At 63.8% G+C, this 10,438-nt stretch overlaps 2 protein-coding genes across 3 annotated transcripts; both read right to left on the bottom strand.

Moving 5' to 3' along the window:
- Nucleotides 1–1,159: 1,159 nt before the first annotated feature.
- On the bottom strand, nt 1,160–3,390 carry LOC128152938 (platelet-activating factor receptor-like). Its single transcript, XM_052811703.1, has 2 exons — nt 2,191–3,390; nt 1,160–1,514 (listed from the first exon to the last, which is right to left on the bottom strand). Exons 1-2 carry the CDS (start codon nt 3,318–3,320, stop codon nt 1,160–1,162), a joined length of 1,485 nt encoding a protein of 494 aa, XP_052667663.1. The 5' UTR covers nt 3,321–3,390.
- Nucleotides 3,391–5,360: 1,970 nt separating this feature from the next.
- On the bottom strand, nt 5,361–6,882 carry TMEM35B (transmembrane protein 35B). Of its 2 annotated transcripts, none has more exons than XM_052811246.1 (3): nt 6,729–6,882; nt 5,921–6,101; nt 5,361–5,829 (listed from the first exon to the last, which is right to left on the bottom strand). In XM_052811246.1, the coding sequence occupies exons 1-3, from the start codon at nt 6,834–6,836 to the stop codon at nt 5,699–5,701; spliced, it is 420 nt and encodes a 139-aa protein (XP_052667206.1). In that variant the 5' UTR covers nt 6,837–6,882; the 3' UTR covers nt 5,361–5,698. The 2 variants fall into 2 exon arrangements, with proteins under 2 accessions (XP_052667206.1, XP_052667207.1); XM_052811247.1 differs by having other exon boundaries at nt 5,921–6,059; nt 6,729–6,876.
- Nucleotides 6,883–10,438: the final 3,556 nt, after the last annotated feature.

The raw sequence follows: 10,438 nt of genomic DNA, 5'->3' as shown, positions 1-10,438 counted from the left end.
AGCCGCCCGCCACGCCGCGTGCCCGAAGCACGGAGGGACGAGGCCCAGGCAAGCGCCTGGAGCGGGTTTTTAAGCAACCGTGTCCTGGTGTTTTGTGTCCACGTCTCAGCGCTGTGGTCCTTAGCCAGGCCGGCTGTGTCAGCGGGCAGGGCTGTCCCCAGCAGTCACACCGTCAGTCACCCAGCGGGACGGCCGGGGCTGGAGGACACGAGTGTGTCTGCCGGGTGGCACGGGGCAGCAGGAGAGCAGCACGCTGCGGGGAGAGCGAGGCCGGATCCAGGCCTTGCTCCCGGTGCTGCGGCTCTGCAGAGCCAACCCCCATCTCAGGGCACTCTGCTCAGCACCCCTGTGGCCCCTGTCACTGCTCCCCCCCACACTGAACAGTCCCTTCCCCAGGACACCCCGCCAGAGCCAGGGCTGGAGCTGGGGCTGCCCCCACCCCTGGCATGCAGATAGCCCCCCAAAAGTCCTGCTGCCCCCGGGGAGGGGAGCCCCAGCCCCAGCCCTCGCCAGGCCCTGCAGCACACCGCATTGCCACCGGCATGGCTGCTCTTGCTGCATGCGGGGAGCGGAACTCTGCCCACCTCCCTGAGCAGTTATATAAACGGATTAAAATTTAATATGAACTTCAAAAGGGGAACAACTGGGTGGTCGAGGACGGCTGGGCCAGGGCCAGCTGCAGAGCTGAGGCACCCTTGGTCACGTCCCGGCTCTGCCGAGATGCGGCACTGCGGCACGCAGAGACCAGCTCCGTCCAGCCCGGCCCATGGGCACGGCTGCATGGGGCCAGAGCAAAGTGCCCGGGCACCCTGGCGTCCTGCGAGCCTGCGCTGGGTTAACTGTGCCGTGGTATCCCTGAGTCAATGGTGCACGATTCCCGTGGCACATGGAGACTCCGTCCCCCTGGGGCCTGGCCTTGCCCCGTACCTTTGCCTCCCCCCTGGCAGCCGAGCAGCCTTTAATAACCCACCGCCGACAGGCACAGCATCACGCAGCCGTCCCGGTGCCCGGCCGCCACGCTGCCTGTGCCATGCCGGTGGTCCCCCAGGCAGCCCGTCTTCTCCCGCCCGATGCTTCACGCTTCCTTCCCAGGCACCGGTGGGTTGGAGCATGCTGGAGAGCAGCCCTGTGCTGGGGGGGGGGGGGGCGAGACCCCCGGTCAGGGGGCAGCTGATGCACCCCGGCCCCCGCCACGTGCCCCAGAGCCCATGCGGCTGCGCAGCGCCCGCTGCTCCCGTCCATGCAGCGCTGGGAAGCGGGGCTGCGGTGGCGGCAGGAATGAGCCAGGGCTGGGAAAACACCATCTTCCGCCCACGCAGCCGCCCACGGCCCTGTGCCGGCTCCGCCGCCCCCGCCGCACGCCAGGGCTCGCCGGGAAGGTGGGTGGCAGGCGCGGCGTTGGAGGCTGCGCTGTGCCCGCCGTGGCCACCCACCCGTGGGCAGGGTAGGGGACGGGGTGGGGGGGGAGCAGGGTCCTGCAGCCCCCGGCGCAGGAGCTGCCCCAACGCAGGCTCCTGCTGCAGGAGCGGGGCTGAGCCGGAGCTGGGAGGATGGGGATGGGGGGCTGGCGCTGGGGGGGGGCCGGGGGCTGCCCGGCACCCAGCCCTGTCCTGGGGCACGGGAGCAGCTGGCACTGCTCGGTGTGTGGCACAGGCGCCCACCAGCAAAGAGACTGGGGAAGCCTTTGGCTCATTCATTTTTAATCCTGGCCGAGAGCAGGAGGGATGCGGGTGCGAGGCTTGGGCACTCTGCAGGATGGGACCGACCGCACAGCCCTTAACGGCCCCCCCCGCCCCGGGCAGCCCAGCTCATGCCATGGGTGTCTTTGGTTAAACATGTCCCCACGGGATGGAGACCCCCCCGGGAGGGGACAGCAAACCTTGGGCATCCCTCCCCGTCCTGTCTCACCAGGTCAGCAAACCTTGGGCACTGTCTCACCAGGTCCCACCGTGGCTCAGCCTCCCCTCACAGCGGCTCAGCTCCCCCCCCCTTGCCAGGCAAGCTGTCATCCCGGTGCCTGCGAATGCAAAGGGCAGGATCCGTGCGTGAACGGAAACCGTGGGCTCGTGAGCGCGTGGGGATGCGCAGAGAGCAGAGCGGGGGTGGGAGGAGGAGGGGGGTGCGCACAAAGCCAGAGCTCCCCCCACGCTGCTCCCCATCCCCAGCCGGCTGCCAGGGACCCCGTCCCACCGAGACCGTGGCACTGGGGCACAGGACCCCGGTGCCCGCCCCGCTACGAGGAGGCGAAGGAGGACGCGCGGACGCTGGGCACGGGCCCGGTGGGGGCTGGCGGGGAGAGCGGGAGGCACCGGCCGATCTTGCGCAGGGTCCGTCCCAGGTCGGCGCGGAAGCGGCGGATGGAGAAGCAGTAGATGAGGGGGGTCGAGGCAGCTGTTGAGGCTGAGCAGGGCCACGCTCAGCGCGTGCAGCACGTCCAGGGTGGCGGGGGGCCCGCAGAGCGGCACGGGGGGCCGGCTGCCCACCCAGGGGGCCAGCGTGAGGTGGTAGGGGGCCACGCAGACCACGAAGACCAGCAGCATCCCCAGCACCATGGCGCGCGCCTGCTGCCGGTGGGAACCCGGCGAGGAGGCGGCAGCGGGCACCGAGAGCGCCCGGGCGATGGAGGCGTAGGTGCCCAGCACCACCAGGAAGGCGACGGCGAAGAAGCCCACCATGGCATAGGCGTACGCCCGCTGCCGGCCGTGCTGCTCGAAGCAGGCGGTGGCCCCGGCGCGGGCAGGGAAGGTCTGCCGGGCGGCCAAGGTGGGCACGGCGCAGCCCAGCCCCAGGAGCCAGGCCAAGGCACAGGCCAGCACGGCCCCCCGGCACCCCGTCAGCGGCAGCTCCCGCCGCGTCGCCCGCACCGCGCAGTACCGGTTGAAGCTGATGAGCGCCATGAAGGTGACGGCGCTGTAGGTCGCCAGGTAGTAGGCGGCCCCGGCCAGGCGGCAGGCAGCCTCCGAGAGCAGCCAGTCCCCCCCGGCCAGATAGTAGGGGATCCAGAGGGGCAGGGTGAGGTTGAAGAGGATGTCGGCCAACGTGAGGTTGATGAGGTAGATGCGGATGGCCTTCCTCACCTTGCCGCTCTGCAGGAAGACCAGCAAGGCCACCAGGTTGCCCGGCAGCCCCACGCACAGCACCAGACAGTAGACAGCGGGCACCAGCACGAACTGCGCCGGGTCGCTGGACACGCACTCGCCGGGGTGCCCCGCCGGCAGCGGCCCCGGTGCTGAGCCGTTCATCCCGGGCTCCTGCAAAGACGGGGCAGCAGTCAGTGGCACAGCCCTGAACACAGCCCTTGGGGGACAGGGAAGGGACATCGACCCGGACAGGACGACTTCTCCGGCTGGCACCCACGGGCACCGGAGGCAGAGCCCCCCCCGCGGACATGCCATCGTCTGCCGGAGGGGCTCAGCCTCCAACAGCTCCTGGCAGGAGACGAGGGGCTCCAAGATCTCCTCCCATCCCAACCCCAGCCATGTCCCCCCATGCCACGAGGGAGCCCGGAGGCCACCGCTAGCCACCCAGCCGGGGCTCCCCGGGGAGCGGCAGGCGCAGCTGCACCGCGGCCGAGGGGCAGAGCCGTGGCCGGCGGCACCCGGAGGTGCTGCGCCGGCTCCAGCTGGCAGCTGGGGGGCTTAACACCTCCCACGCAGCCGCGTGCCTGCTGGGGCCACACAGCCCCCAATGCTGCTCCCAGCACCCCAAATCCCCCCACGGAGCCCACCCATGGGGAAGTCGCCCACTGGCTCAGCGTGCACTGGAGTGGAGAGACCCCAGCGTGGGGAGGGGGTACGAGCACGGGGCCGGCAGCCCCCCCCCATGCTCCCCAGCCCTGCCACCCCGCTGTTTGCTGGTCCTGGCCATGGAAAACCCCATTGTGCCGCAATGGCTGTATCCCTGGGCTGCAGCTACTTCACCTCCCATCACCGCCTGCCCACACCTTGCCAACGGCACTGAGTCACCCAGCGGGTGTTTTCCAGCATGGCAGGGCCGGATTCGGCACACGCAGCACCCAGCACCAGGCCGAGGCACGGAGGACATGAGCTGCCGAGCCTGGGGGTGGGATTCAGGGCTCATCCCAGTGGGCTTTAGTTGTTCTGCAGAGCCAGCGCAGACCCCCAAGGACCCCCAGCTCCCTCAGCGGTCCCCCTTTCCTTTTCCGCCCCCCACCCCTGTTTGCACGGGGGATGCTCCATCTCTCGCGTGCCGAGCTGGTTACTTACCCCACCGCGTCGGGCTGGAGCAGCTGCGTCCCCTCCGGCTGCTCCTTGCTGTCTGATCCAGCCAGGCTGGGGAAGGCTTTAAGTGCTGGGGGAGGCAGGGGCTGCCTGAGCCCCCCCCCGCCACCCCAAGCCCCGGTAGGGGTTAGTGCCTGCAGGACAGCAGCTGGAGTGGGGTGAGCACCTGCGTGTGTATGTAATGGGGGATTCCCCACTGGAGCCATGCTAAGACCCCCTGCGCCGGCTGACGGGGCTGGGGCTACGCGGGGGGGCCCGGCCGCGCCAGTACCGGCGTGGCCGGCCCCCCCCGCGTAGCCCCAGCCCCATCTAGGACCACTTCCCAGGGCCCTTTTCCCACCCACGCTAGGATGAAAGTGGCGGAGGGTCAAGTTTCCGCACCGAGCAGCTGGGGTAAAAGGGAGATGCCCTGAAAGGGATCAAAGCTGGAATCTGCCTCCTCCCGGCTCTTAGTGCTTTTGTTGGCTTCAAAGCTGGATTTAGGGGGAGCAGCACCCCGGCCCCACCCCCCCAGGCTCTGTGAGCATCTGACTCGCTGCTTTGCATGGTCCTGCAATTTGTGGATATTCCTTTGGGACACCAAAGGTGCCAGCCCAAGGTGGTTCAGGTCCCGCTGGGGGTATGGGGGTGTTGTACCCCCTCTGCTCATCCCAAGACAGCCAGTCTACCCCCACAGCCATCCCAGCTGCCTTGCTGGGAGATGCACCGGGTTCAAACGTGGTCTTGGGGTTCATCCCGAGTGGACCACATTGGCCCTGCCCATCCGAGGTGGCGGAGGGGTCCCTGTGGGTGCGGGGCCCTACTGGAGCCAAGATCCCCAAAAAGCACGTGCCTACCCGGGCACAGGGTTTGGAGGGTCATGCTGTCACCCCCTCTGGATCCGCATCAAGCGGCGTGGCACGTTGCTGGGTGTCTCCGGGCGGCCGGGGGGTTCCCGCCTGCGTGCGGGCTCTCCCCACCGGCTGTCTGCCTCTGCGCCAGCTGCCGCCGGCTCCTGCCTGTCCCCAGACCTTGTCCCCGGGCACTGCTCCAGGGGAGCAGGACCTCCAGCCCCAGGACGTCCCCTCAGCCCCTGTGGCTCAGCATGGGGGGAGGCAGAAATAAAGAGGGGAGGCAAAATATGAAAAACAAGAGGCTTTATTCCAAAATATGAAAGCCCCCGGGAGAGCAGAGCCAGCCCCAGCCCAGCGTGGCCGAATGCTGGGAAGAGCCGGACACTTTGTGCGAGTTTAGCAACAGAGCTGCCGGAGCGGTGGCGGTGCCACGGCCGCCGTCCCACAGCACCAGCTCGGGTCCTGCAGCGTGGGGACAACCAGCGCGACTGTCCTCGGCAGCGGCAGGAGAGGGCACACTGTGCACCAGCGGCAATTTACCTCGCAGGATGCGATGCCGTCCCCGAAAATACCGTAAGGGCATTGCTCCCCGCCGGCCGAGCCGTCCACCCTTCCCACCTCCGGTCACTCGAACTTGGGCTTGGGGGGGGCCGCGTGCCCGCGGATGTTGAGCAGCAGGAGGAGGCCGAGGCAGAGGGTGGCAGGGGCACACACGGCCAGGGGCTCCCGCAGCACCAGCAGCGTGTAGATGGCACCTGGGCGAGGAGCAGAGCGTGGGAACCGGGGTCCTTGCCCGAGGGTCCCCCGAGACCCCGCGCAGGGCGGCGGGCGCCCGTTCGCTCTCACCGATCATGATGACGCTGAGGATGAAGTTGCTGATCTCCTGCAGGAGCTGGGGCCCGAACGCCAGCAGCAGCCCGGCCACCACCTCCACCCAGCCCACCACCTCCAGGTACCGGCCCGGCTCGGGTGCAAACCCGAACTCCTTCAGGGGAAAGACGTCGGCGAACCGCACGAACTGCGACTTCTGGGAAGGGCGGGAGGGGAGCGGAGCTGCCCTGAGCCCTGGGCTGGGGGGCACAGGCCCTCCGGCGGGGTCTGCTCGGCTCAGCCCTGCGCCCCAACGGGCTCAGCCCCTTCCCCAGAAAGGCTCTGCCCTGCACCCCAAGGGGCTCAGGCTTGCTCACCCCGAAGGGCTCGGCCCCGCATCCAGCATCCCAACCTGCTCACACGCCCCCCCCAAAAGGGCTCAGCCCCGTGCCCCAGCACCCCAACAGGCTCAGCCCCTTCCCCAGAAAGGCTCTGCCCTGCACCCCAAGGGGCTCAGGCTTGCTCACCCCGAAGGGCTCGGCCCCGCATCTAGCATCCCAACCTGCTCACACGCCCCCCCAAAAGGGCTCAGCCCCGCGCCCCAGCACCCCAACGGGCTCAGGGTCCATTTTTATATAAATAAAACCCGGGGATTTTCCCGGAAAGGCTCTGCCCTGCACCCCAAGGGGCTCAGGCTTGCTCACCCCAAGGGGCTCAGCCCTGCACCCCAAAGCGCTCAGCCCAGCACCGCAACCTGCTCACCCCCCCCCCCCAAAAGGGCTCAGCCCCGCACCCCAAGGGCTCGCTCCTGCCCCCCCCCCCCGCCCACCGCAGCCGCGCTCACCATGTGCCGGTGCAGGTCGGCCGAGAGCTGGTCCGAGAGCTTCACGGCGCCCGTCAGAAGGAAGAAGAGCCCGAGCAGGACGCGGAGGGCCGTGAACGCCGCCGCCATGGCGGGGACGGGCGGGGACGGCGGCGGGCGGGGCCAGCGGCGGATCGGCACGGCACGGCACGGCACGGCCCGGCACGGGGCTGCTCCGGCCCCTGCGCCGCACCCGGGCCCTGGTCCGTGCCCCCCCCGCAGCCCCGTCCTGGCTGGGGCAGGCAGGGGCAGGGACCCCCCCGCAGCCGTGGGGTGCTGCTGGGGCAGGGGGTGCTTAAATCTGCAGCTTCACCCCCCCCGAAGCTGTTATCCCCCCCCCCCTCCCCCGGCCAGCACCATCTTCCCACCAAACCAGAGCCGAGTGGCAAAAAAAAAAAAAAAGTGAAAAAGTGGAAAAAAAAAAAAAAACCAAACCCACAGCTGCGGCTTTGTGGGTGCGTCGAGCTCCACGCCAGCACCCGCAAACGGCCGCCGGCTCGGGGTGACCGGGGCAGGCAGCGGCACAGGCAGGGATGCCGGCAGGCCTGCCCGCAGCTCTGCGGGGTCAGGCAGCGAGCTGGTTAATGAGGCAGCTGCAGCAAGGATTTTCTTCTGGCACCGGGGAGCCCTGGTTGGGGTGAAGGAAGCGGCTGCCGCCATCGCCGCGCTCCCCGGGCCTGCGTCACCGCCTGCGCCAGCGCTGCTGGCATGCACCGAGGCTCCTGGAAAAGGCAGCCTTGGATTGGCAAGAGCCAGGGCCCAGGGGGGCCGCGGGGGCACTGGTGTTAGCGTGGTTCAAGTGGAAATATTTTTTTAATGCCGATAAATCACGAAAGAGCAGGAACTGTTTTCCGGGCACCGGGAAGCACCGCATGGCATGGAGGGCACGGCCGGCCTGGGCCGGCACTGACCCCGGAGCAGCCGTGGTGGCCCTACATTGCCGCCTTGCAGGGGCTGCCGCGGCCGCTTGGCTTTATGGCGGTGCGGCGGCAGCGGCAGCACTATTTTTACTCTTGGCAGCACATCGTTCCCCGGCTCTGCTGGGAGAAGCCGCAGCGAGTGCAGCCAAGGAGCTGCTCACGATGATTTGGAGCTTCTCCCTGCTCCGTCTTGCGAGCTGAGGGATGATAAACAGCAACAGGCCAGGGCAGGCTCCAGCCCTTCTTGTCCCAGAAAACCCCTCAGGGAAAAAAGTATTAAAAAAACAAAACAAAAAAAACCCGTCCTGAACACTGGATTGCGGCAGCTCAGCACCCTCACACCCGCAGCGCGGGGTCGTGGCTCCAGCACGCTGGCGTTACCGCAGGAAGCATTTGTCGCTGCTCCCAGGTTTGTTGTTCAAGCGAGCCAAGGGAGACACCCACCCGCAGAAATCATCGTCCTTCAGCTCAGAAAGCAGCAGCTCCCTTCTCCGATAGCGGGGTTTCAACCCCCGCCGCAGAGCAGAGCCCGCTCACGGCCAGGACAAAGGTTGCTTTTTTTTTGTGCAAACATTGTGAAACCATTTCAGCGCGTGTTTGCTCTTCCCAGGCGGCCGGGGCCAAGCCCAGGGCTGACCCAGCACCACTGATGGGGCACCCGGTCACCATCCTGCCTGGGTGGGGGTCACAGCCCCCACACCATTCCCAAAGCCCTGGCAGAGCAGCACAGCTCAGAGAAGCCCCCATGGCAGAAGGACACGATGGCAGATAAACACTGCTGCCTGGGTGGGATGGGACTCTAACACCATCCACATGGGACCTCGTGCCCACCCTCAGTCTGATTTTTTTTTTTTAATTATAGGAACTACTCAGAGCAATGAAACATTTGGTAGAACCAGGTGATCAGCTTTGCCAGCTAGAGGACAACCCCCCACTGGCATGGTGCCCAGCCGTTGGAGGAAAACCTCCTTGCCAGTCCTCTACCAGGTGATGGGAACAGCTGAGGGGGCTTTTTGCCATCCTCCAAAACACATCCCATCTCAATACAGAAAGCAAAACACAGTTGGCTTATAAAGGGAGTTGTAGGTGGTGAAGTTCAGCACGTTGGTTGAATGCTGGACTCACGTTCAGGCTGGAACAGTTTCACATAGGAAGCAGCCAATGCTGCAACAGTGGAAAAGAAATTGGGACAAGTTACTGGAAAATAACAGAATTTGAGGAAAAAAAAGGCTGCATAAGCCTGCAATAGGCTGTGGAGACAAAGACATTGAAACCCAGCCCCTTGCAGTGCAGCTACTGAGGAATCACAAAACCTCTTCTTGCTGAAGCCTTTTCAGACTCCAGACAATACCACAAAGAAGTCAAATCAGAGAGTGAAATACCTCAGATTACCCTGTACCCCCCATCGCTCGATTGCACAAGACAGTGAACAGCAGCAGTCAGAAGCTTTTAATGCAGCACCAACCTTCTCCACTGTAAACCTGCTCGGCCGCTGTGAACCCCCCCACCCACTGCGGCTGGCTGCTGGGGTCCCTTCCCTCCACCCAAGCCCCGGTGACACTCAGGACAGGGGTGAGGCCACAGGCCTGACCCCCCCCCAAGAGCAGCTGCTCTTCTCTGGCCAAGCCCACCACACCAGGGGCATCGGGGTGGGCACCGCAGCAGCTTATCTGCCCTTACTGCTGTAAAATAACTGAGTCAACATCAGAAACGTACATCAGAAAACTGCTACAGCAGTTCTGACCAGCCTTACTCTGTTTTGTTAATGAAACTTTCTGAGGGAAGTAAACAAACTGCATTTCGGCCAAAGCAACACACGTTCCTGGCCAGGATTTAAAGCACAGGCGAGTTGTGTTCCAGCCAGTACCACTGGACACCCAGACACGTCTCAAGTATTTCGTATGACTTTGCCACATTAAATCCGATTTATTTTGATCTTTCTAGTCTGGCAAGGCAGCTCCCAGCCAAATGTTCATGACTCTTGATGCCGCTGTAGGGGAAAACCTTGTTACAACACAGCTGTATGAACAGAGACTACTGCTGACGTATTTTAACACATTAAACTACTTGATATTTAAACAAAGGATTATATTTAATAAATGACAGCATGAACTACATATGTGCACAGTACAGCTGTCCAGAGAATCTAATGAAGCAACATGAACCACGGTAATTTGTCACTTTTCTGGCTTCCGAAGAACTCGAACTTTGGCACCTCAAGCTTAATTACTACAGTCATCACCAAGAAAACTATTAAAAACCAATCAGGCACATGTAAACATTTAAAATCCTATGATCTAAAAACCACAGCAGTACACAGGACTCAAGATGGGGGAAGAACAGGTGAAACTACCAGAAACTACTTAAAGTGCCTTAGGTGCAAGTGTAATTTATAAAAAAAAAAAAAAAAAATTAAGGTAGTCATTTAGCAAAAGCACCTATGGCTGCACATTGGTCAGGAATACAGCCAGCCTGAAAACTGGAGCATTTTAACTACAAGAGGAAGCCCATGGCACAATCCCAGCAGGAAAAAATACTGTATTATGTATTTGTCAGGTTTTTTACTGGTTACGAGTGGTTATCTTTCATGTGCTTGTGACAGTGTAGAGCAGGACGCAACAACCCAAGCCCTTCTCCCTCCAGCACTCCAAGCACATTCTGTGTCCCCGTCTACAGCCTCATTTTTGGCAGTGTTTCTCAAATTCATCCATACCACATTATGCTGAACAGATTGCTTACTCAGTGAATACACTCTGGAACAAAACAGAAGTA

This window comes from Harpia harpyja, chromosome 16, assembly GCF_026419915.1.
Source record: "Harpia harpyja isolate bHarHar1 chromosome 16, bHarHar1 primary haplotype, whole genome shotgun sequence".
Classification (NCBI taxonomy): domain Eukaryota; kingdom Metazoa; phylum Chordata; class Aves; order Accipitriformes; family Accipitridae; genus Harpia; species Harpia harpyja.
The sequence above is the reverse complement of the archived record's forward strand: the minus strand, read 5'-3'. Positions and strand labels throughout refer to the sequence as shown.